Raw genomic sequence first — 27,485 nt, 5'->3', positions numbered from 1 at the left:
CAGCTTGTTTCTAGAACAAACTTGAACAAACACCAATCCATTTTGTTCATCTTTCATAAAAAGATTAAGTTGGCTGCTTTATTCTGCATTACGGTAGTCACACATTAAAAAATTCTTTCCAAAGCAAAGGCACCTTTTTTATTCTATTAAAAAAAAAATCAAAAAAATTGTAAGCAGGAATGGACAGGAACTGCTACGTTCCTGGGCTAATCCAGTGTGAACACGTTGCTCTGCAGTTTGAAGGCAGTTGGCAACTTTTTGGCAGGAATATTATTTGTTTAATTAATTAGTGTGAAAGGAACAGTTTGGCTTGTTTTCCCGCTCTCCTTGCAATCAAGAGCTTTTCCCTGGTGGATGCTACATTGCTTCTTACATACCACTTTTGCAACCCACTTTAAACTAATGCACAATGCCTTTCCTTCAATTTTGTGAACCAAGTTAAATCATGAGTAAACTAACTCTCTCTGACTGTCAGATGCTCTAGCAGATCCCATGGTTTTATTGCTAAGCCATTAAGAGACTTTTTTATTTTTCACTTAAACCTTCCCTGGACTGGGTTCTGGCCAGAGGCAATTTCCCTAGCTCATAAGTTTCATACTTTGCATGGAAGAGAGCCTCCAAATAAGCACTGGCCCTCCCCTCTGGGAGCCGCACAGTCCATCAGTTTTGAGCACAACAGCCTGATCAGCAGAGATTGTCAGCTACACTGGGACACTCCATCAATTTAATGTGGAGACAGCAGCCCCTTTGGGAGTACCTTTGGTGGTGCTGTGGGGGAGAATTACAGAGACCAGATTTCTGTTGGACTCAATGATCCTAGAGGTCATCTTCCAACCCAAATGGTTCTATGAATCTATGAAACCTAGGGGAAAAAAAGAAGTGTAGTGAATGTATTCCTAGAGGGAGGGTCTTTTCTTCAAGAATTCTCTCATTCCTAATGGGCACCAGAAGCAGAGGGAGTGCTGGGAGGGTAGGCACAGCAAACAGAGGGAAATCATTACATTGGATTTTTTTTCTTATCAGTTCTGCAACTTAAAACTACCCTGAAAAGACATGTTTCAACAGAGCTCTTCACACTTCCAAACAAAAGAGCTTTTCTCTCTTCCTCCCCCTCTCCCTCCCTCCCCCCCTAGTTTGGATGTACGGCTGGAGAAAAATGATTGCAGGCATTGTCTGGCAACAACAACCGCAGAGTCTCTTCTGGAAACGTGTTGGGTCAGGTTCATGAGGACGCACAGAAAGAGAGAGAGAGAGAAAGGGGGGGGGAAAATCTCCCTGGCCAGATAAATAACTCAGTTTTGGAAGATGCTTCACCAGCGTTCCTGCTGTTCTGTAGCAGCCACAGCCAAGATCCAGCTATGTCAGTTGTTTAGTCATTGGTAGTTGGAGAGGTGATATGCTAACAAAAGTATGCAGTAACAAGCATTCAAAATGTGATGTTTTATTAGTTTTTCAGTAAATACAGGGAGATGCTAATGACTAATTTCTGCTCTTAATGTAATTTGTGTTGTGAACATGAAAATGAGTAGAGGAATAATTCCTCAGAGTCTGGATCCTTTCACTGACCCTGTGCATGTTTGCACTTAAACAAAAGAAACTAAATTTCTGCCTGTGCATGGCTGAAAACATACATCTATAGTCTTGTCTGGGTAATGTGACAAAAGGCTTTAATGTAACCTAAGGAAATAATTTGAGTATAAAATGGGGAGCTGATTAGAGCAGTAAAATAATCAGATGTTAAAAGGAGCAAATACAGGAGAGTGTAACGGCTAAAAGCCCAGGAGTGGGAATCAGGCCAGCTGGGGTTCTGCTTCCATTCAAGCATGCTGTGCAACTCTGAGTAAGTCAATAAACCTTGCAGTGCTTCAGCTCAACCATCTGTAGAATGGAAATAATAAAAATATTATTCCCTGTCTCCCCAAACTGCAGTGAGGCATTGAGATGAGTATTGAGTCAGAGTGCTGTGAGTTGAGAAAAGACAGATTTAAACTTTCCCAAAGTTCAGAAGTTTGCGTCCCCTTAATTTCTATTTGGGAGGCTCAACTCTACTTCTGTGACTGTAAATCTGTTCTCCTCCCAGCTCTGTAGCTGCTTGGAATCTGTTTGCCTTGTGTGAAGATGCATTTGTGTCTACGACAGTGTCACTGTGAGTCAGAGAGGTGTACTACACTTTGGGAGCTGTGGCAACAGGAAAAACGTGCACAGTTAGGGTTGAAAAATGGAACAGAAACCATGGGACTAGTAGTTAAATTCTTTACATACTTCAGAGCTCTCTCTCTCAAACAATCCACTCAAGACCCAAATCCCATGAGCCGATGCTGTATACTTTTAATTATGACAGCATCTTTCTTCTTTGGGTTGTTTTGCAGCTGTGAGATGGAGTGTGCTCTGGAGCCCAGGCATCACCAAGACATATCTTTGTGCTTGTCCCCTGCTCCCTGAGAAATGGTATGAGAAATGTTCTCAGTGCACGTATGTGCTCGCAGCCGTAACTCTTGGATAGGGCTTAAACATGTGCAGCAAAGGGACAGTTGGAACACATGAAATGCTACACAAGTGAGCCTTGCTAAATTAGCTTTGAGTTGTTTCTAGCTATAAACTGTTTTTCCTCTTAAATTTCATCTCTGATTCTGGGTCGTAGCTGGAAACAGAAGTGCTGAAATACAAATCCAGCCTTCCTGGTGTGTTTCGCTCAATGTTGAAGTCTCCAGAGGTTGAGATAAGTTCCAGAGATTATTCCAATGGTTTGTTTGCTCATTGGAAGTAATTTCCAGATTTCTGAGTAGTTCAGAAGGTGAAACAATCAATTAAATACGCTCATGTGAATACTCATATGCACAGAATATCCCCAAGGTGGTTAATGGGGCAAAATGTTTAAAAGGCACCAGGAGCCCAGTTCAGGAAAGCTGCAAAAACCTCAGCAGTTTGGACATCCAGTCTCTTCAGAGGCTGCAACTAGAACGTCCCATGTCTTTTTTGTGTTACATGCAGCAAAAGCGCAGCACAGTTATTTCGTCAGAGTAAAACGTACATTTTCTGTAATATAAATTCATTCATTTTACACTCCAAAGTAATTGTAAAAATAAATACACACATGCAAAATATTTTCCTTTTTCCTGTGTTCGGTTGGCAGTGGGTTTTCTTTTCACATAAACCTTGCTAAAAGTCAGCCATATGGGAAGGGCTTACAGTGTGTTGTAAACAGCAGGTTCAAATCAAGGCTAAACCAGTGCTCTTGCTCCAGCCAAAGCCACAGGGTGCTTCAAACTCCCATCTATTGAAATATTGGAAACAAACTACTGTGCAGTAAATTGTGAAGACTATTTTTTTTCATGTTGCTACTCTTATATGAATTCATTTTCTTTCAGCTATGAACTCTGGTGAAAAATATGAGACAAAAACAAAAGGAGGAAGGAAAAACTTTTCCAGTTACAGAATAAACTTTTTCATGTTCTTAAGTTCATGTTGCAAACCAATAACTTGAAAAGATTACATATTTACATACCCTAAAACTCTTTACTTCTTGATATAGATTTTATTTTATGTTTGGCAATATGGCAGCTGAGTCCTGAAAGTCAGCTTGGCCTAGACACTTCAAAGCAATTTTATAGTTCTGACATGACTTTGAAAAAATTCTGCCTTTTTTCTAATTCTATGAGTTTTAATCCTGGTCTGTACATGCAGATTCTGTAAGTCAGTAGAATCTTTGGGAATTCTCCATGTATTAAGTTTCCCATGAAATTCTGAAAGTAGAGTTTTGCCTTTCTTATCTTATTGTCAAATGATTAAATATATATTTAAGTTTTTAAGGCAGTAGGCGTTTATCACCTAATCATCTGTGTGCTACTGAAGTTGGGAAATATTGAAGCTCTTGGTTTACTCAAAGACATTATCTTTTCTGCTTTACATTGACAAGACTTAGCTATCCTCTCATTGACTGTTTCTCAGTGTATGTCTCTGTCACTGACAGAGCTCCGTGCATCCTGTGTATTACAGTGGCAGGACTCCAAGGCAGTATTTGGCTATCAGTTTATTCACTAGATTTTTCATTCAAAATCCCCCTTGAGCTTTTCAGTATGGTTCAAATAAATTATTAGTTGGCTTAGAGTGCTGGCTGTAAATGTTTGGGCCTTTATTTGAGCATTAAAAAAGGCCTGGGAACTATTTCAGGGAAAGTATTATTAACAAATTCTGCATGATAAAAATCTACTCTATTTGTTTTGGTTTCCAACCAGAATTTTTTATTTTGGGGGAAGGGCAGGGAGGAGGTTGGTGGCAAGGAGAGCCATTCATATCACAAGCAGTGTCATAATTACACAGAGTTGGAGGGCCTGTCTAGAAAAGAGTGTTTTAAACATTATATATTAATTTTTATAGCCAAGGAGGGAGATTCCACTGGATGTTTGAGGAGGGTGTCTAGCAGATGGGTCAGTGGCCTGGTACAAGAATCCTCCTGGAAGCAGAGGTTAAGGTTTCATTAAGAAAGCAGACACATCCTGATTGCCAGGAAATAGGTATTATCCTGATAAACTCTTTGAATACAAGTCAAGGTACAAGTATTCGTGGGGAGCACCCACAACATGCTGGAACACGAGCAAGGCTCCTTCAAAGAGCAATGCCCCTCTGTGCTTTCCAGAATTACCCCATGCAGGTGGGCTTTTATGGCAGTGATCCTCAACATCTTCCTTGCCTTTGTTAGATTCCTTTCACACGGTGGTTCTGGTGGTGCACCAGCCCTGTCAGGAGCGGTTGGGATTCTCCACTGGTATTGCCAGTGTGTCATGGAACGTGTGCAGCCTGCAGATCTCTCTGCATTCCTTCTTTAGCAGGGATAATATTCATAAACCTGACTTTCTTACCATCCTCAGGAGGCAACCAGGGCTAAGATTTTTGATCCATGTCTCATAAAACCACAGGACCAGCTCTTACTGTTTTCTTTTTCCTCTGTACTTTCCCTGGTAATCAGATCAATGTGTATGAGAACTGGCTTAACAAATTGGGCTATAGGGTCAAGATGGTTTCTTGTATCACTGAAATTGAGTAAGTCCAGAGATTAATGGAAAATTTTCACCTCTAATCACTGGACAGATTTATATTTTCCATCCATTTCTACAACTAAAAGTGCTGGAGAGACTTTTTCAGTCAAAATTGGAAAAAGTAGACTAACACTGACACTAATTGACTGTGCAGATTGAAGCACCTTCAGGGCCAGCCCTGACCTGAATGCTCTTGGGAGTAATCCTAAAGTGTGTTGTTGATAAAAATTAATTATTCTTGACTGTGCTTCTGCTGCTTTTAAAGTCAATGGCAAATGTCTAGCTAGCTTTAGAGGACCTCCATCCCACTGTATTTTCACATTGACCCCCCAACACAATCTGCATGTCAGACTCCCAGGTAAAACATGCTGCCTATTCACCTTGGGCAAAGCTGGAGATTGTAAGGTGCACTTCAACCATCCAAAAACAATTCAAAAGTTTTTTGGCAATCTTACTACTCTGCAGCATTAGCATAGTTGCAGTTCTGTACAGGGAAAACCAGGGATTTGTCTGCCCAGGGATTTCTGCTGGACAGAGCTAGTTGGAGCCACTTAGAGAAATAGGAAATTCTGGAGTTTTGTAAATTATTTAAAAATTCATAGCCCTCATGGCAGATGGTTCTTCAGAAGCCTCTCCAAAGTGCTTTCCCAGTGTGCAGCTTGGGGCAACATTTTAGGAGGGCAAGTTTGTGGCAAGTAAGGACTGATAAATGGATTTGGTTTGTCATGGACAGGAGTTGTTATTCAAATAGTAAGAAGGCCTAAACACCTTATTTTATTTAGAGCAAAAATCAACCTTTTAGAAACCTCTGTGTTGTCTTATGTGGACTACTTGAATAACATTTTCCATTGAACCTTCTTGGAATCATTGATTTAGAATTTTTCATTGTGGTCAGCATTTTAATCCAAGGACATTGAAAGGCTGTACTTAGTCTCCTTTGTTGTCTCTTTATTCCTTTCAGTCCCTTTGGAATAGTGATAGAGTTTTTACTCTTTTAATGAAACATTTCAGTACTGTCAACATTCATTATTAAGCTCAAGTCATTTATGTGTTTCCAAATTAAAATAATTTACCAGCTCCACTCCTTGAAATATCTCAATATTTTTAGAGGTTAAAAAAATTATGATATACCATAGTTTCCCATACAACAAAAATACTGTTTTCTGACCAAGGTATGTAATGGCAGCCCTTTTTTTTCTGTAAAAGTAACCAAAAGTGGGGTACTGAAGCCAAGCAGTGAAGCAGTTTGTCTTCCCTTAACTGCATTGTAAGGTTTATTATGCATACACACCTCTTGGGTTTTGGCCATCAGGAGTGCTTCATATCCTTACCAAAATTTTGTAAGACATTACCTACATAAGACTGTGTTTTAATTGTGTTCATATTTAGCCACCTGACCTGAAGTTTTCCATTTTGGGCATCTCAGACTTAAATTTACAGGACTGTTTCAGCTGAAAATCTTCAACAAAAAGATACGAAGAGACACATCCTTTCCTGCATATTATTGTAGTTATTTTTAAGCCTAATAAGTGTTTTGAGATGCTCTCCTATATCCATATTTTGGAATGAAGATTTGAAATTCATCTGGAATTTGAATTCTAGGTGCATTTACTCTATTAAAAAAAAAAAATGGACCAGCCAACAATAAAACTTCTTATTTGACTTTTTATTTGACCAAAGTAATAGCATCTAAAATCACACATTCTTAGGGCAAGGGGGGCAGCAGATGAGGAGGTGCTGATCACCTGTCTCTGGCCACCAGTGTCAGAGCACAAGGAAATGGAATAAAGCTGCATCAGGGAAGTTCAAGTGGGACATCAGGAGAAGGTTCTTCACCCAGGGGGTGGTTGGACACTGGAACAGGCTCCGCAGCTAAATGGTCACATCACTAAGCCTGAGAATACTCTTCTAAAGACCAAGTAATAAAATTCTTTACTGAAACATGCATAACTACTCTTTGTTTCCCTTCTTTTTTTATCAAGAACGTGTGAGCTGCAGTTCAGATGTTTAGAGAAATCCCTTAAATGATTATTTACTTCTTCCCTGAAGCATGGCACAGTTTGTTGTTTCTGTGGCTGCTTGCATAGAGGACTCTTCAGAGAAGCAGCAGAATCCAGACTTCCTTCTCTAAATAAGAAATCAGAATATGGGACTTTATTTCCTAAGCTGTATTTTTCTAAAGCTTCAAGTGGTAAGTTCCTGAGTAACTACTGCTATATGAGCAACCTTCTTGCAAGAGGTTAGAGGGGTGTTGTTCCCCTCCTGTGTTTGGAGCCTCTGTGCCCAAGGGCTGAACTGAGATCTCAGTTTATAAACACAGGTTGGGATGGACTTGTAGTTAGTAAGTAAAGGGTTAATGAAAGAAGATGGAGTTGATTTGAACTGAAAAACATTGGTTCAGTTCCTAGGTTTAGCCCCAGATATTTTATGTGTGAGCACAGGAAAGACATTTAATCCCTCCATATCTCAGTTGCATATGTTTAACACAGGAATGAAAATCTAATCTTTGTCCCACCCCTTGTTTTTTTCTCATCTCTGTAGATCATGCACTTTTCAAGGCAAGGGCTGCTTCTCTGTGTGTGTGGACCTAAAGTACTATTAGTGTGTAGTAGGAATAATAATAATAATAATAATAATAATAATAATAATAATAATAATAATAATAATATAATGATGATGATGATGATATTTGGAGTTCAAATTCTGACAGACAGCTTAGAGCCATTACACATTCAGGAGAATGAAACACAGTCAAGCCCAAGACAGCAATTTTCATCTGAGACCAAATTTAACAGTTTGGCAGGGCAACCAAATTTGGTGTTATGTAAGCTAGGCTTTGCAGCTTCAACCCCCGGGTTTATTTGTGTTTTGGGGGATTTTCCTTTCATTTCCATACGGTTCAGTCTGTAACTGGCACTGTTTTATGGCTGGCTCACTGTGGGTTCGACCCTGCTGCAAACGACGTTTGGAAATCTGAAAAGAAGGTTTCTTTAATTAACTGAAAACCAGAGCCCATAGTCTACTTGATATGAAAAATAGACCAAATTATAGTGGTATTCATAGCCTGCTGGAATGGTTGGTTGTTTTGGAAAAAAATTGTTTTTAAAGGAGGCTTGCCAAGAAACTGTTCTGTCAGGAAATGATAAATGGCAGTTCGGAGACTTGAGTGGCCTGCGCTGTATGTATGTGCCTTGGTAACTGCTGACTCAATCCTGTGTGCTCCTGATGGCTCCCACATCCACAGCAAGGGAATTTACAGTCCTGATTCACAAACTCATTACTGTCCTGCAGTTCAGGACTTTTACACATGGCTTCACGACTGTTTTATCTGAAAACAATGCAAACACATTTCTTTAAATTACACTTCAGATAAACTTTTGGTTTTCATTACTTTTACAGTGTATGCTAGAAACCTTGCAGTTTCTTTTCCAAGATTATAGTTTGTCTGAATATTCCCTGCCAAGTTTGATGTTTTCTGTTTAAGTCAGATTTTTTTTTTTTTTAATGGTATGTTTTCTATGAAGCTGTGAAGTTTTAAGAAATTTAAATAACAGAACAGTGAAGGCTTGGCTAGAATTTGCATGACAGGGTTGGGTTTTAAAAAGTAAAAGAAAAGACTGTCTCTGTGCACTGAAGAAAGGTTTGCTTTACACAATGCACCATTTAGTCTCAGGAGTTCTTTGCAGTGACATGTGTCATTTACTAGATTCTATTACTGTAGGGGATATGTTGCATGCAAGTGGACAAACCTTTGGAGTGTGCTCTTCTGAGTGCTAACTGTGATCCATCTTTTCAGGGCATTTATATTACCTTAATCCCATTGACATCAATAAGTTTACTCCTCATTTAGCCTGGAATGAAAGAGGAGTGAACTGGGACTATTGTATATTTAGGCGACATTGTTGCAAAACATGTCCCGCTCCTGAGTCAGCGGAGGGAGAGAGAGGGGTTCGTGCAGTACACAGAGCTCAAGGCATTATTGTTTTTCTAACGTTGCCTAATGAATCTGGCTGAAAAGGGTCACACAAATGGTAGAAAAAAATTTGCATCTACATGTCCATGAAAATTTATGCTGTGTTCTTGTAAAGATGAAGTACAGACTAAAGAGTTTGGAGATCATTTGATAGAAAATATATTGATTCGTTGCCTTCAGCGTGAATGTTAGAGTTCCTAAGCACCTTAGGAAGAATTTGTGTATTTGGTCATTTGCATCCTTGAAAACCTTTTTAGCATTCACACAGAAGGCAGTTGTGAAAATGCCAAATACTTCAAGGATCCCTTCTCTGCCCTGGCTCCATTATTTTTCTGCCCTGGCTCCTGTTCTTTGCTAATTCTGAACAAATCCTGCCTCTGCTTCCCTTTTATTTACCCCATATATGGCACTGGGGCGCAGAGCAGCTGCAAAAAGCTGGATGGAGAGCTCTGCCCACACCCTAAGTGCTTCTTGCCTTTGGAAAATGCTGTTACTTGGGTACTGAGGGCAGCATGACACCTTGGCGTGTGTTTAATTGAAGGCAGCACCTACCTAAAGTAACCTTCTGCTCTGTGATTTCCCAGTGACAAACCTGCTGACAGCTTTTACATGCAGTGATTAGAAGAAGAATAATGTGAAATGCAGATATCTCTGCCCCCTACAGCCACTTAGATGCTGGTTTTCACATAATGTGCCATTGATTCTACAAGTTTTGCATATTGAGCTAAGGGAAGTACCAGTGCTGATTAGCATCAGTGTGAACAGGGACTCTCTGGGAAGAACTGAACATGACTTCATGGGCAGCTACATCACTGAAAGAAATGAATGCTGACCTTGGCATTTGACTTCCAGCATAACTGTAGGTGCATAAATAGCACATGCGAGTCACAAAGTGAATAAAATTAAATTATTTGGCATTTCTCCCATGCTTAGAAATTTTGCTGTGGTATATAATGAGAGATGGGAAAAAGTTGTTATTAACATGAAAGTCAGAAGAATCACAAAATCTCTAAAAATAGTGCTAAACTTAAGATTTCAACAGCAGTTTCTGATTACTCTCTTCATTTTCTCTATTCATCCCAATATTTTGTGTCCAGCAATGGGGTATCCCGGTCTTTCACCTTTAGAGACTTCAGAGTGTGAATCTGTTTCCAAGGCTGCCTAGTTTTGCAGCACTGGAATGACTGCTCCAGAAATATAATGATGTCTGTCTCCTGGGGTGGCTGATTTAAAACCTTTGCCATGAGCAGTGACCCCCGAGTGAGTGAAGTGCGTAATTAGTACAGGTGTTCACTGTACTAACAAAAGCATTTGTAGGCTCAGGGACAGTCTGCAAAGATTGAGTTAATGTCATTTTCCACACAGGGCAGGCTGCTTTGTCCAGCGGAGACATACAAGCCCTAAATTAACTGTAGAATTATAAACAGACCATAATTATCATACATAAGGAGAGAAACCTCATTTTGACCTCTTGTATTGTGCTTTCACTTGTATTGTGCAAAGTTACAGACTGTGTGCTTCACTTCTATCCAAATACATGGATCTTCCTCAGTGAAAAGCTCACCAGGAGTCGAGGGCACTCAGAGAGTAAGGGAAGTGTGGAGCATTTTGCAGCAATGCACTGCAAACAAGCTTGACAGCGTTTCCTCTGCATGAAATACTTCCGTAGAAACGGTTCCCTGGAAAATGGCACTTATTCCTATTGCATTGGAGAGGTGCTGTGATTGAAACAAGCTCATGCTTTAGCCAGAGGCTTATTTTGCTATTGCACTAGATGCTCTGTTGTGCAGCAACAGGGGGGGGGGGAACACAAACAATCAAGATAAAGTTATATTTGTGATGATGTGTCTGTGTGTCTGCACATCATCTGCATGCTGTGGATTTATTAGTTTTTAAGTCAGTAGAGCTGTTGTATAAATAATGCATATCAGAGCTGGTCCCACATGGTGTACTCACTTGCACATGCACATTGTGAGTGCTCCCTGGGCCAGAGAAGAGTAAGTGCAACCAGACCTCCTGTGTCCTCTCTGAAAATCAGCTTTTAAAAGGCAGTGTCAGATACTTGTGTCATCATGACATCCATGTCCCTTGTAGAAGCGTGACTGGTGTGATTATTGTAGGGGTCTCAGGCAGTGCGGGTGCCGTTCCTGCCTCAGACATTGCTTTCTGCAGAACCTGAGGCAAGCCATTTCACTTTCTGTTGTTTCCATTTCCTCAGCCATGAGTACTGGGTATGAGAAACATTTTGAGGGTTGGAGGTCAAAAATGAAAACAGAAGCATTTGGTCATGTTTATAACCTTTGTTATTCCCACTGCTGTTCTGGATTTAGCTTAAAACTTAGATATAACTTGAAAAGTTTATTTCTTGATGGCCCTGGCATTTTTCAAGTTCAGGATGGATGGGGCTCTGAGCAACCTGGTCTACTGGAAGGTGTCCCTGCCCATGGCAGGGGTGTTGGAACTATAAGATGATATTTAAGGTCACTTGCAGGATATTATATGATTCCATGAAAATATAAATCAACAGCTGAGGTGCTATGAGCAGAAGCACCTTACACCCTAAAGGAGCGGTGATGTTTGAGACTGAAGTAAAGCCCTTTCACATTTCAGAGCAGATGTGTCAGAGCTAAAGCTGTTAGTCAAATCCCATAAATGAAATGGATGAAAAAAAAATCTTTAATAATTCTGAATTATGTTATCATTTTAATCTCTAAAGTCCTTAGTAGGTACTATGTGGCAACTTTTTTTCAAAGGTTGCATGATTAGGAGTGAATTAATTTATCCTAAGTAACTGATTACTCTCTCTATTGGACTGGGGCAAAAATTCTACTTAACAAAAGAGATTGGCAGTAAAAAGAAAACAAATTACTCCAGAGTAAACTTTCACTCATTCAAGGAAAATATGCAAGAAGAAAATAGGAAATGCCTGCAGCTAAAGCAGTTTGTGTGGTGACACCCAGATTTTCCAAGTCAAGCATAGTCTGGCCCCTGTGAACACCAGTGCTCAATCTCCAGGAGGAGCAGGCTGCAGCTTGCTTCAGACACAGCGTGCTGATTCTCTGGTGTTCCCTGCCTGGAGTGCCACTGTCACTGAAGTCTCCCTGGCAAATGTCCAGACAAACTTGTTCCCTCTGTGGAGGACCACCCTTTATGTGACAATTAAAGTGGTGTCTCTCATGACTTGCAGCTACTGAAGATCCTGTAGAGTTCTTTGGCTGTCTCAGACAGGATCCAGTACCTTCTTTCTGCCACCGTGATGTTTCTCCCCTGCTTTTGTTGTATCACTGCTTTTTTTCCCCTCTGTAAATGCTGAGGAGTGTTACCCTGTGCTGTGAAAGAAATGCTGCCTCCCCATCACTGAGAAGCTACATTTTGTTATTGATTTAACAGGGGTTAGTGCAGCCCTCGATGGCAGGAGCTGGATGGGAGAGAGCCAGCCACGTGTTCATGCTCTGCCTTTGTGCAATTGATAACAGTCCTGGCTGGAGGTGGAGATGGAGAAGGGGAACGTCACAAAGCTTTATGGTCAAGGCTGTCACCACCTCTGCCTGAAGTCTTCCAGCATTTCATCATGTCTAGACTATATGTGCTGTGTGATCTTGTGTAGTAGCCTCCTCTGTCATAATATAATATTACAGAGCCTGAAGCCTTTTTTAGTTTTGAACAGTAAATGGTCATCATTATCTTCAGAATGAACAATTCAGGCTACTGCCCAAGAACCAGAAGAATAAGAGGTGGATGCACATCTAACATCTGGAGCTGGGCAGATCATTTAGTCTTCAAGCCTGTCATAATGATTAATCAGCTAGGAAAGACTGTGAGCCTTTTGCTTCTACCACAGAGCAGTTGCTTGTGCTGCCAAGAGATCCACTTTTGTGTCATGGTTTACCAGTCCAAACAAATGCCCAGCCTGGCTGTATTCCTAGAAGAAGTTACTGACAAAGAAATGCACTAAAGATTTTTTTGTTATCTTTGTTATCCATTACATTTTTCAAGCATGTTATTTTGTCAGGAACATTTGCTTACTTTTAAAGGCATTATAGCTTAAAATGTTATGGAAAATAGACTTAATATTTTAACTGAAAACCAGAGGGAAACCTGCAATGGGAGTAATTAGGAAAGTTAACCCATGCAGCACCTGCCACCAGTAGCAGCCAATTTTTCTGTCTCTTCATTTTCAAATGTATGAAGCCTCCAAACTATTGGGAAATTGGCTTAACACCATAAGGTTTTATTTAAGCAGCAGGAAAAAAAAAGGAACAGATATGAGTTTTTAAAATCTAGTTTTTGAGACCTTGATGTATACAGAAGACCTTTTTGAGGTTTCCTCTGCAAGACAGTTTGTCGGAAGCTAACTCTTGAAATTGAAGCTGATATTCTTGCACAGCTGGTTGGCTTCAGAATTTAAAATTTTAAGCAAAAATGTCTAAAACTACAAAATGCGTAACAAAATAATCACTTCATTCCCCCCGAATTCAACTGGCAGAGCTGTTGAACTCCTGCAGGCATGGTAATGACTTTGTATGACCCATGAAATTTGACTGAAAACCCTTCTTCATTAGCAGTTGGTTGCCTTTGTTGCAGTTTTGCTCCTGGTATCCATAAGATCTCCTAGTTTGCCTTTATGAATAACACCATGACAGCCAACAAGCAGTTTCTTTTCCTTGTAAACATGGGTTTCCACTGGTAAATATATTACATTCTAGTGCATTGGTTGGTTATTCGCTGGCTTTTGATTGATTGTATCTGCCTCCACTTTTTGAAGTGCTCAGTAAACAAATGAAATGTGCTTTTGGGATGTCCATTGATTTTAGAGGGTGCAGAGCACCTGCATCTTCTCTGGATTTCAATGGGGTTTTGCTGGATACTTAAATTTCTACAAAATGCAAGAGGTTTTATATTTAGAAGCTTCTGAAGGAGATGTTTCCAGGCATATGATTTCAGCAGAATTGAATGATGTTTAGAAAGGCTGGGGGAGTGGAGTGGGCTCACAGACTTTTTATCACTACTGAATTTCACCTCTGATCTCTGTGCAGCCCCTGGGAATGAAAAGTGCCTTTGGAATTGTGTGTGGTTTTCTTTCGTTCCACTGAGCTTTCCCACTGAAATTTTCTGTCTTGCATCTGTGTCTTTGTAAAGCTTAATGCAATGGCAAAACAAGAGGCCGCCTCCTTTCTGAGGAGCAGACTCAAGCAAACAGGAACACAGCCCTGGTTTTGTGTGTTCAAAATGGGTGCAAACTTGCCACCTTATTTATCACCAAGATTTCTAACCTTCAGATGCCATGGCCCATAAATGACTTCCCCATAATAATATTTATCAAAGTATTTCTGGTCTAATTATTCATGCTGAGCTTGTTCTCTAAAAATTTCTCTTGAAAGAATCTTTTTAAATATTTTTCTTTTGAAAACAAATTCATGACCACATCAAACAGAGATTCATGTTGCCGTTAGTTTAATTACCAGCAGCCCTCAGGGAAAACACGCTCAAAACTCACTGTTGTTGTAATTGCTTCTCTTCCTTTCTCTCCCCCACTCTTTTTACCTTCCCAGTTTTGATTGCTGCAGAAGTCATCATATGGTTATTCACTTTTTAAGCTCATTTTAGGTACTAAGAGGCTTATGCCTTTTTTTGCCCAATATAGCAACTATCAAAATATAAATAATTAGTAGATTATGGATGCTGAAAAAGGAGCTGGCAAAAAAATCCTTCTTTTTTTGAGCTAACAGTTGAAGTTGTCTTTGTTTTTAACCTTTTAAGCAAAAAGGGAGATAGTGATGTCCTCCCCAGTGCCATGCCATGCCATAAGATCAGATCCATAACCTGCGGGTCTATGCCAGCCATGAAAGCCACTGCACCTAGTCTGGATTTGTTCCCTTTGAAAAGCAGCATGGATGCCTCTTTTGGGTGAAGTGCAAAACATAACATAAGCAGTGCTGACCTAACACGACATGATACATGGCAGATCTGCTTTAAAAAGAGCAGCAGTCTCAAATCTGTTTTGAATTAGAAAAAGTGTTTGAGGGAAAGGAAGGAAAAAGGGAACCATTTCATAGCAGGCATCTGAAAAATAACAGTTTGGAGGAAGGAGGGAAAATTGTCAGGCAAAACCTTACAGTTAAAGCTGAAAAATGTATTTCTAACACAGGGGATTATGAGTGTATATCTTATTCTTTGTTTTTTTAAAAGTAAAATCTTGGCAACTTAAGTGCATACTATGATGGTCCAGAATGAGAACAGCTACTCAAAGGTGAAATTATCAGCAGTACTCTGGCAAGAGGTTATTAGTCATAGTCCCAGTATCATACAAGAGCCAGAGCCAAAGATTCAAGAAGCAAAACATTCCCCTCTGGAGAGAGGTCAAGATTAGTCACTTTTGTTTTCTTTATTGGGGGGAGGGGGACAGTGGGGGTTGGTTTGATTTGGGGTTTAATTTGCTGGGGAGAAGAGTTTTGGACATATTTTTATGCCAGTTGGGTCTTGTACTCTACACTTTTTAACCCTAAAGTGCTGTAAATATGCCACTGTTCCACACGGGGAACGGGGATCTGCAGCTAGGGGAAAGCTGTTGTCTGACAGCCAAACTCCTGACAACGAAAATATGGAGTGATATTCAGAGGCTGTACTGCTGTGGTTAAGCCAGCAGAAAGGGTCCTCCAGAGGCAAGAGCCACAGGGAGTTTTCTTCACATCTGTGGAGCTGAAGCATCTGAAATACAAGTGCCTGTTAGCCAGACAGAGAGCCTTCCTTTCCTCTGCAGACAGGTACAGGGGTGCTCAACCAGAGGGACCCCATGGAGAAACGTTTTGCTGAACAAGAATGTGATTGAGAATGAGAAAGCAACCTGTTTTCCAACCTCCTGTCTCCATAATAGAGACCAGAAAGGTGCTGTGAGGTTTTCCTTGAGACTGGAAGATGCGCCCAGGACAGGGAGAGTATTTTTAAGGTTTTGTTAGTGACACTCATCCAAGCTGATGTTAAGAATGTTTATTGCATCTGAAGGTGGGCCGCTGGCTATGCTGCCTCAGTTTCCCCCATGTTGTACTGGCAATAACAAGACTAACCTTGTGTGGGTGCACACAGGTTTGCACAGTGTTGTAGATGCACTAAACATAGAATCATAGAATATCCTGAGTAGGAAGGGACCCACAAGGATCATCAAAGTCCAAGTCCAAGTCCTGGCCCTGAAGATGATCATCATTTATTCTAGAACTCTATTCAAACTATTACACAGAGATAAAAGGCTTTTTTTTTTTTCTGGTTTCTTTGATCAATATTTTCATTATATTTCTTGTTATCTCAAGCCTGTTTCCCATCCTCCATAAGGCTGGATTTCAATTTAAGCATTATTTGGGAAGCTGTTTATGATTATGGAGCTGGATGGATATCCAGTGATTTTTGTAGATACATTAACTTCTAATACTTCTGGTATCATTGATTCACTTGTAAAGAAAGAATCCCTCCCTTCTTGCCAACTCATGTCTTATCTTCAAACAGAGAGGGAGGAAAGTTGTGTCTGGTCAGAGAGATACTGTTTCCTGAAGGTGGGGCTATAGTTAATGAAGATAAGCTAATTCTTGAAAATATCAGAGTATTCAGTTAATAGGATAGGAGGATTTGATCATCTTTAGTAGTTCCTGATGAAAGTTATATTTAGAGACAAGACCCTCATCTTCACTTTCCTGGCTTCATGCAGGGAGGTAAAAATACTGCAAACTCCCTTGTTTATCTACTGATATACTGTTAATTTAGAGGAAAGGGTTAAAAAAAAGATTGGACATTTGTAATATTTTAGAGGAAAAAAAAAAGCTGTATCCTGAGGCAGTGCTGGGCCAAAGACTGTAGATTTTGGATGCTGTTCTAACTTGAAAATTTCCATGTGTTTTAAGTCTCATCTGATTTATCTAAAACAAGAGTCAACCACAAATTTTAATTGCTTGGCTATTGCCTTCTGGATGCCAGATAGATCTGTGAGTGTTGCACACATCTGGGCATGGACTGAGTGCTGAGAGGCCAGCAGGACTGACCTGGGGGCCTAGGGAGTGGTGAGCCAGCAGATGGACCTTGAGGCCCAAGACTAAAGAACTAAAAGAACTAAAGAAAGGCTCTCAGGAAAAGCTGATTTCCAGCAGTTTGGGTGCTTTAAAGAAGCCAGATATTTTTGCAAGTTGTTAATAATGGCAACAAAAACGCTGAACCAAGACCCAGTTCTCTGCCATCTCTTCTTCAGTGGCAGCTGATTCCAGTCTTGCTTCTGACCAACCCCTGCAGCCACATCCATCATGGTCATCATTCCTGTCTTGACTTACTAGCATTTTAGGTCATCCCTTCCCAACATTTTTACCCTCAAGCCTTTCTGAATCCTCTCCACTTCTAAAAGAATTATGGAATCACCATAGAATGGTCTTGAGATCATCCAGTTCCGACCCCCTGCCATGGGAACACCTTCCACTTTGCCAGGCTGCTCAGAGCCCCATCCAACCTGGCCTCAAACACTTCCAGGGATGGAGCACCCATAACTTCTCTGTGCAGCTTGTTCCAGTACCTCACCGACCTCACAGCAAAGAATTTCTTCCTTACACCTAGCCTAAATTTCCCCTCTTCCAGTTTGAACCCAGAAAAAAAAAAAATCTTAAAAGAAGTGCTGTTCAGAAATCTTTCTACCTTTCGAGGTCTTATATCCTCTAGCAGTCCCTGACCAAATGTATTCTTCTGTAATTTAATTCTCCCAACTGGCAGCATCCCTCTGACCTCTTTGTTAGAAGGAGTGGTTTGTACTCATCTTACCTTGCTTCTGTCAGTAAATCAGCAAGTTATAGACAAATAATCTTATGAAGGTGGTCTGTAAAAAACCAAACCAACTTGTAACCTTTGGTCTCTACTTATTCCTCACAATTTTTAAGATCTTAAATAAATTGCTCTCTTACATAAGCACATCTGTGGCTGCTGCTTGTTTCTTTGTAGGGAAAAGTGGCCGCATCATAGAAGAGATAACCTACTGCTAATATTCTGTATTTGGTCTGCTGTATTTTAGTTTATATTATATTATTTATTCCATCACATATTACTGAAGTGGCTTTTTCATATCAGTTTTTAAGTTTTTGACCCATCAGAGTATGTCTCTTACTACCACTGGTTTCAAATATAATTTAGGGGAGACACCTAATCTGAAAAATGACATTGTAGTTGTAACCTACACTCTTCTAATCATTAAAGAAATGGAGCTGAGTGAATAGTTAACCAGAGGTGTCTTATTTCCATAAACTTTGAGGAAGCTTTTAGAAAAACATAATTTTCTTTGAGAAAAAGAATATTTGGAAAAGAAAAGTAATTCTTTACAGTTTAGTTACTTGCTAATCAAAATTGCTTTCCCAATCTTAATGGAAAGAACAGATGCATAAATCAACCATGTAATTTCTCCCATTTCCTATAGCTTGAGCATTTGCTACCCTAGATCTTGTGCTGCACAACCAGAACAGAATTCTTCAAACAAACAAAAATTACTTTAAAGAGCCACAAGCATTACAGTCAGTAACCAAATGGCTACATGCTGGTGTTGCCAGTTTCTTCTAATTCCCAAAACAGGTTTTTAAAAAATGTGTGACAAAACTGAGTTTCTTTACAGTGCATTAGGAATTTGCTGTAGAAGTCAAGCCCTTTGTAATAGTTCACTGATATCAAGATAACTTCTGGAGAATCAGAGCAACTGGTTTATAAATCTTGGTTGTTGCTGAGCTCTAATCCTGGCTCAGTGGCTCAGAATTTTCTCCCCAGGGTCATCACCCTCTGTTGAATGCACAAGCAGCATGCCCTGATCAATGGTGAATTCTCAGCAGCTGTTCAAGGGCTCTTACTAGAAAAAATAAGTGGTTTTTACGCTTTTGAGAAGTGTAAGATAAATATTTTACTGTAAAAATACACAGCAAGATGAGAGCAGCAGCAGTCTCAGTTTATTGAAAAAAAAAAGAAAAAAAATTTGTATCTCAAAGCAGAGATTGTCCCTGATAGCTTTATGCAAGAGAGCTGATTTTAGACCTCTGGGTGTAGCAAGTGCCTTTCTTTCCAAATATGCTTTTTGTCTGAAAAATGTCCATTTTATTTGTCAGTTAAGACAGTGGTTGCAGTGTTCATATAATGTTTTCATTAGCTAGAAAGACATTTGTTCATGTAACCCTCAAAACCTGTCAATTTTGTTCCTCAGAAGCTCAGCCCTCCTGTTTTCCAAGCAATGATCAATCTTACAATAGAGTGTTTTTTCACTGGCTCCACTTCTTCTATCCTTCCCCTGGACACCACACACATGTTTTCTTCTTTGGCCAGCTCTCAAGAGAAAGTACAGACAGTCTGGAGAGCAAATCTTCCTTCTTGCAGAGTTAATTCTCCTTTAAACACCTCAGTGGCAGGAATATAAACTCCAGCAAAACTGCTGCCTCATCTTGGGCAACAAAATAAACACGTCAAAGCCAGAAGTTCTGATAGGGGGTTTTGCAAGAATTTGGGATCTTGGGCATTGCAAATGGAAGGGATTTCTACATGCACATTCCATGATTTTTGAAGAATCGTGCACCTGAAGAAGGAAATGTTCCTTAATAATACTGAAATCATTGGTCTTTCCTGCCACTATTATAGAGAAATCTTTCAAATAAATTCTCTGGGGAGATTCCCATACCAGAGATCCTCTAGAATTCCTCTTCTAACATCATTCCTGTTCCTGTCCTCAGAGCATTAACTTTTATGCTCCAGGAAAAAGCTTTAACTTTTAGAAATGGTGAGATACCAAGATTTGAGAGGATTCAGCAAGCAGAGGAGAGGAGCCAGGGGAGTTTCTCTCTGAAGCTTCCTCAAGTATTCTGAAGAACTTAAATAGGAAGAATCCCATGAAAGACAAACGTGATTTATAACATTTTCTTCCAGAACAGTCTCACTGTTGTTAAGTATCACTGGATACTGATACATTCCTTCATAACATTGCCATTAACAGGTATCATAAGTTCTGGAGTATTTCTTGCTTTTCATCTTCTCTCCAGCCGAGTCTTTGGTGTGCCTGGTGATTATTTTGTTAGCAGAAAGGACCTTTTTGTGTGTTTTTATGAAAGATAAAGCCAGTTTATTACTGAGTGTGGCACTGAACAGCAAACACATTAGAGATCTGATACAACATGGAGAGATGCTCAAAGAAAGCATCATTTTTTATTCCTCTGGAAGTTTGCTACACTGCAGAGCAATAGTGTCCTCCTTAGTTACAGGCCACCAGAAGTGATGAATACATGAAGATCTCCCCAGTCCTCTTTGGTTATTTTGAAATAGTGCTTTAAAGAATTAGTTTGAACCAAAAGCTGCACCCACAGGAATGAATGTCACTCAAGTCAGGGCAGCAGAATTTGGAGTTCAATGTTGTAAAAGCATCTGAAATCTTCCTTTATCACATTTTTGTTCAGCCAAGTGTTTCTTGTGTCCTGGTTTCCCTCTTCTCCTTTAGCAGCTTCATGCTTGGCTTTCTTTACTGAGAACAAGGACAGCCCCCCTGAACCTACTGAGTGAGCAATGAGCTGATAAAAATTCTCTTCATTATGGACAGAAAATCTGTTTAATCAGTCAACCATGTTAAGAACATAGGTAGTTATAAAACAGCATTCTGTTCAAAGTGACTATAATTTTTACCCTTAATATTTACTTTTAAAATCCCTGAGGATGAGAATGATTGGCAGATGACACAGCTTTAATCAACAGCATTAATCAGCCTTGATCTCTGCAGATTATGGAGAAATACTTGGAATAATCTATTAATAATTTGTGGTCTTTGTGGCTGAAATTATGCCAAACTCAAAATTTTGTCCTTCAGCTTCCCATGGCTGAAAATACTGTTCCACTCAGCTCTGTAATTGTGTCTGTCATTGCCTTTTCCTGGTAAATTCCTGTAATTAGTTTTGGGAGTAGGTCTCCAAAGTGCTACCCTTTAGTTCTCCATTACAGGGGAGCATAAAAGAGACCCTTCTGTCCCTGCAGCCAGCCAGGCTTCAGTGTTATGTTTTTGTTTGTTTCATTTTTAAAATCAAGGAAATAAATTCATTGTTACATATTATGTTCCAAATCATACCATGAACTTTTTATGAAAGCTTAAAATTACAAAGTGTTTCAAGTTAATATAGCGTGAAGATTTGCAGAATTTTAATAGATAAAAATAATAGACAATTTTAATTGAAAATTATTTTGTTCTTTCAGCAAGAACAGACTCTGTCTTGTTCAGTAGCACCTCCGGGAATTCCTTTGATCCCTTTACAAATATTATTACCTTTATAAATGCATGTCACTAAGGCTATGAGAATTGGGATTATTCAGCCTGGAAAAGAAAAGGCTTTGGAGTAACCTACTTGTGGCCTTCTAGTACCTGAAGGGAGCCTACAGGAAAGATGGAGAGAGACTATTATAACTACTTGTTATAGCTTTTCCTCATGATGTGCCATTTAAGATTTGTGTGCTAACCTTTCAGCCTTTGTGAGGAACTATTTGGTTGTGGGTTGCTTTTTTTTCTCAGTGCACTGCATGGATGGGATTTTATTCATTTCTAAAAGATAGATTAAAAACTTGTTTAAATCTTCTCTCCATCTGTGCTCAATCTATGATCCTTAGATTTTTACTTTTTTTTTCGACTTAACTCAGAGGACAGAAAAATGTTGTATTCATACAATATTTCAGTAAGACTTAGGAATAACTGTGGTGTGTAATTTCTGAAGTTTCAAACACTGCTTCCTCTTCCCAACAACTGTGAAATACAAAGGAAATTATTTTGCATATAAAGAATCTGATCATCCAAACATCATGCTTCTAATGAAACATAAATCAGCTACAAAGGGCTTACTTAGTTTTTCCTAAAGGAAACAAATCAGTCTGAGTTATTTTTCTATGTAATTAACAATGTTTGCTGTTTTAAGTAGAGAGATCAAAGTTGTTCAAAGCGGTTAAGATTAGAGCAACATCAGCAGTTTTTCTGTTTGCTTTACTTTTATTCGCTCTGGCATCAGAGCTAATTTCTAATCAAGTAAATGTGTTTGAAAGTATGATTCAGGGGGGATGATACATTTCTCCATGCTAACTGCCTAAAGCTGGCTTAATAAAAAGGATATTGCACACAATGACATTTTTCTAGTGGGTATAATTATCTCTGCAGCAAGCAAGTGAATGATGTATTTCAGGATGTGTGTTTGGATGATGACAGGCAGATTGGGCACGTTAATAAGCCAGGCTGTTCACCAGCAAGCCTCTTTTTCTGGTACATCAGAGGCCTATGATGACAGTAGAAGTTGCTTTCTGGTGGCTTTTACTTCTCCTTTTAAAGTATCTCATACTTTAAGCAGATATTCCTTTGGCAGAAGTAAAAATGGGGGCCCGCTGCTGCCTCATTTGCCAATGTCCTCTTTTCTCATAGAGCCCCGAGAAGCAGAAGATCCACGTTCAGGAATCCAGACTGCTCCTTCTCTCGTAATGTCCAAAGAGCATATTACTATTTGGGATTGATTATTCAGTTCCAGGGTTGGTACAGAGCCCACTGAAGCCACTGGGAGTCTGTGCTTGCCAAAATCTACCACTGAGTCCGGTGTGTCTTGGAGCAAGCCCTTCACAGGCACAGAACCCCCTGGGAAACAACAACTAAACACAGCCAGCTCTCTGGACCTCCCTCCACAAAATCTTTGTGGCTTTAGAGCCCTACTCCAAAAAGCAGGAACGTGGATGACAAAGGTCTTTACTTTTAATCTCATATGGCTCAGCTCAATAGCAATTAGCTCCTGCCTCTGCTTCTGTGGGCCTCCTGCACTCCACAGCTGCAGCAGCCAGACCTTGTTGCCTAGAAAAAAATTAGACAATTATCTCTGGGAATTTATTTCCCAGCAAGAATATTCACTTCTCACTTCTCCCCAGTACTTCATCACCAAGATGCACAGCTGTTGAAGGCCTATCCAGATCTCAGTCCAACCTACTGTCATGTTCAATAGTTCATCACTGCAAGAGTTTCATGAATGCACGTTTTCCAGATATATCTCCAGTCTCTGTTCCCTCCAGTAATCCCTGCCTGGAATCACAAATTAAGACACACATGCATATAAAAACCCCTCAGTTCATTTAGAATAGTTAGCAAAAAAACATTTCTTGTAGAAGGAGAAGTTGTCTTTTGGATTCTGAAGATAGCTGTTTGTGTGGAGACTTTCACTACAGTCCTTCCAGCACAGTTGTCTCAGAAAACAAACAACACCTGGGCAGTGGGGGATGCAGGAATAAGGTATTTTTGTAGGTTTCACTACCACTGATTTATACTGTGACACTTGGAGCATCACAGGTTTGCCATATGTAATGGGCACTATTTGGGCAAAAGGTGTCTTTTTTTAAGGGAGGGAATAAATAGTGATGAAATGAGAACCTGATGATCTGCTCAGTTTTCCATCTGTGTTTCCTTCTAGAAATCTTGAACTTATCTGTTCTTCAGCTTCCTCATTTCATAGAATCTCATCTTTCAACAGCCATTTCCATCCAGAATTACTAGTGTTTCATGTACCATCTAGGGTGCTTTACCTAATGTTTTCAAAACCAGCTGCAAAGTATAAATCTCCGGCACCTCATATTTTTAAATCACTGTATCTGCTTCCCTACCAGTTGTACAAAGTGTTTGAAAAAACCCAGCATTTTCTCTATGGTAGAAAAACATTTTAGTCTCTGCTGAAATCCTCCAGGTTTGTTGATGTTCTGCTCAGCCTTACTGTCTTTTACTATCCTGTGTGATACTTGGATGACAGCCAGGCACATATAAATTGCTCCCACTCATGCTCTCTCTGGCAGTTTTATGTGCCTTCCACTACTTTCTAGCAGATATTTTAGGCAACAATTTATTCCTATCACAGTTTTTTTTTTTTTTCTGTTTGCTTTCTTTTCCCTTTATAAAAAGTATTACATCTTTTTGCCTAGAATTTACTCAGTGTTCTAGGATCCCTGTGGATCAGTGGGTCAGAGACTGCAATGACAAAATTGAGACTTTCTTATTATGCTTGAAGAAGCTATTAAGAGGCCATAAGGCAGAGTCTTACTGCCTCATTTCAATGCTTTTACCACACAAAGGGTCAGAGAGTGGGCAGGACTTTGAAGCTAGAAGTGCCTCCATCTTGCCCTTGGGATATTTTGCTTAGTGCAGAGAGGAGGATCCCAATGCCAGATAAAAGGGGTGACACTCCTAAAAACACCTAATTATCAATTTTCCTCCGAGTACCACAAATATATGCCAGAAAACATCCATTGCCTAACCTCTCTTAGGTATCAGCTTTTTCATTGTATTTTCTCTTAAATATTAGAAGAAAAACCAGAAAAAAGGATTAGGGGGGGGGAGAAGAGAAATTAAATAATTTAAAGAGCCCCTATCTAAAGAAGAAAATGAGCACTATGGATTACAGGCTGTACCCCTGGAGTCCCCCAGTCAAGAAATTAATTTTCAGACGTCTTGAAATTCTTAGTTTCTGTCTTGCTGGAGATCATGTCATTCAGATGGCAATCCTAGGGAATGCTGTGTCAGTGGGCTTTGGGAGCATAAAACTGACTCATGTGCCACTCCCAGCTGCTATTCACTCACGGCAGCAAAAATACCAATGGGTATTTTGTGGCCTGAGATGATAATTGAAACCAAGTGTAGCAAAGAGCATCACTCAGTCCCAGCTTAAGAGTTGATTAGATCACTGCAAGTCAAGCAGTTGTTTACTAGAGCATATTGATACTATTAGGGCATAGAAGAATGCTACAAGTTTATCATTAAAAAAAACCAAAAAAACTATGGACACGATAATAACAAAAAACAAACAAACAAAAAAACAGCCAAAGAAACTCAGTTCTTGGACTTAGTTGTCTATTCCAGCAGATCTCTTTAAAATCACATTTGTCATGTGTTCACCCAGATATAAAATGAGTGTCAAAGCACACACCAGAGGTGAGTATTAGCAAGCTTGTCCCCATCCAACCCTGACCTATTGCATTAAATTTCTAATAATCTGTTTGAGGACATGTGAATCTGCGGTATCTTCACAGAGGTTGCTGTGATCCTAATTCATGTTACACGTATGTCACCCGGTTTGTTGCAATTTTCTTGCCTGCTGCTCCTAAACAACTCTCCCCTTTGCCTTTGTAGGTCACACAAATGGACCAGAAGCTGAACCTCATCACAGACATGCTGCATCATCTGGTTTCCCGTCAGCAGGGGGATCAGGGCAACAGCAGATTGTCTCAGAGAGGCAACAACAACGTCAGTTCAGAGCTGTTCCTCCCTAACAACACCCTGCCCACCTATGAGCAGCTGACAGTACCAGGAGGAAACGAAGATGACATCTCCTGATGTGGTGCAAGTCTGGGTTGGGTTGTTCCTACTTTTCTCCTCTGAACGGGACTGAGTGTTGAGAACCCGGGAGAAATTAAGTTCATCAGCCAACCAAGAAATCGTGCAACTGCTGTATCTACACCACTAGTCTCAAATATGCTCAAGTTACCCACAGTAGCCAAAGGATTGCCAGGCTGTCTTCCACCAGGCAAAACTTCTGGAAGCTCCACATTGATTTTGTTCCTGAACAAATGATCACAACTTGTTTTTTCTCAAAAAGACCAAAATGATGTAAAGGCAGGCAAAATGGCAAGGATTTAGAGCTCCTGTAATAATAATAATAACAGTAATAATAATATTCTAATAATACTTGAACTTAGATGGAAAAAAATGCATTCTGTTTATGAATCTGCAGATAGCAATTTATTTCTATTACTAAGGTTTTTAAAACAAACTAGGATAACTTATGTTGTTTTTATTGTATAAACATACACTAACATTCTAGACAATAACAAACCACATACTGAATGATTTTCTTTTTCTGTTTTATTTTAGTGTTACTACATAAACAGTTATCAGATAATGACCAGATTTTTAAAATCTGTTTTTCTTCAGGGAGGAACTAATCCTTAATCTGGAACAATACTATTTATAGTGGAAAGTGTTACAGATTTTCTAAGATATCAGTTTTTCATGGGGAGACAATAAAGTATTATATAGCAAAAAAAAAATCATTCTGCTTTCTAGACAATTGTTGCCAAAGAATTTATATATAAATAGAAAACACAGTGGTCTGAATGTACTTGTCCGGTGCATTTTAAAAGGAAGGCTTTCTACTTCTTAAATCTACTGGTTTTTAGCTTACAGACACCAAGAATAATACAAGAGGCTGAAGTGGCTGGACTTCACTGGTATAGTATTTGAGTTGGCCACTCACAGATCATCCATAATGCTTGCAGGAATCAAGGCTTCAGTTCAGGAAAGCATCTCTAATCCACAGAGCACATATGACAGTTTTAATATTTCCATGAATAATGTCTTGAGAAACTCAACCGCCTACAAGAGTTGGTTGGTATTGGCAAGTGTCAGCTCTTTATTTAGAGAATTGAGGGCTCAGCCACGAGCCATGGAGCTGAACCACGCTGCCCCAGGTGATGACTGCAATGAAACCAACAGTGTTGGCTCAGTGTGAGTTCTCACACACACACAGGGTGAGCAGGAGTTGGGCTTTGATTACTAAGGCTGAAATTACAAAGCCCTTGCAGAGACTCAGCACCTGAATCACGTCAGTTTTTAAAGCTGGCAGCCTCAGGAGAAGCTCTTTAGTCCAATGTGGTGGTAGTGGTAGCTCAAACTGCTGGGGAAACGAGATGTACACAGATTTATCAGCCCTTGCACTTCGAGCATCCTACACATCCAGTGCACCCTGTTCCCCTCACTGCAGAGCCTGTACCCCATAGTGGTCTCCCTCTCCTGGGGGATGCCCTAAAGCCTCATACCTTGGCACAGCAGTTTATATTACCAGTCTTTTGACCAATATTACCAGTCTGAAATAATGATGCATGATGAATGAGATCACAGAGAATCTCCTCGTAGGGAACTCTCACATTCTAGGCTTTCTTTCCAACATTTCATCTCTTTGATTTGGACTGCAGAGAAAGTCCTGTATTAAATATCCTGTATTTTACTTTCCAGATTCTGTTACAGTTATCCAGCCTCTCTGTTGTACAGTAGATAAATATTAAGGGTGTCGAAATTTACAGGCATAAAGAAGAATTGTATCAGGGCATTATATTTTTGTGGAAATCAAAATTACTCTCATGATTTTGAACATTTTTTAAATGAGATTCGTTATGTAATTTTAGCTTATCAATCAGCCTGTTAATTTCCTAATAAAATACAGGACAAGAGTGCCATGTCTTTTGGTTATTCTGAAATCCTGATATACACAAGAAAGCAGATGGCTTTTCTTCTCCTTTCTCTCTTAGCCCACTGTACAGTGTAAATATGCCTTATTTGCAAGGCATGACTGTAAGGCTTCTGCTGATTCTTCACTAGAGAAATAAAAGAAAATGTGGACTTTATCAGTGAGGATGACTGGAGAGAAAGGTGTGTCGCATAGCCCTGGCTG

General features: G+C 39.7%; 1 protein-coding gene across 5 annotated transcripts in view; it reads left to right on the top strand.

Moving 5' to 3' along the window:
* KCNQ1 (potassium voltage-gated channel subfamily Q member 1) overlaps window positions 1–27,264 on the top strand; it is a 332,319-nt gene extending 305,055 nt beyond the window's left edge. For 4 of the 5 annotated variants that reach the window (XM_085581509.1, XM_077784257.2, XM_085581510.1 and 1 more), the window contains one exon: window positions 25,169–27,264. In XM_085581509.1, coding sequence (XP_085437635.1) covers window positions 25,169–25,372 — 204 coding nt within the window. In that variant the 3' untranslated portion in view covers window positions 25,373–27,264. Of the gene's footprint in view, window positions 1–2,369; window positions 13,799–25,168 lie in introns of those variants that run through there. The other variant, XM_085581511.1, reaches the window with a different exon arrangement.
* The last annotated feature ends 221 nt before the right edge of the window (window positions 27,265–27,485 follow it).

Source organism: Lonchura striata, chromosome 5 (assembly GCF_050655825.1).
Source record: "Lonchura striata isolate lonStrDom1 chromosome 5, ASM5065582v1, whole genome shotgun sequence".
Lineage (NCBI taxonomy): Eukaryota > Metazoa > Chordata > Aves > Passeriformes > Estrildidae > Lonchura > Lonchura striata.
The sequence above is the reverse complement of the archived record's forward strand: the minus strand, read 5'-3'. Positions and strand labels throughout refer to the sequence as shown.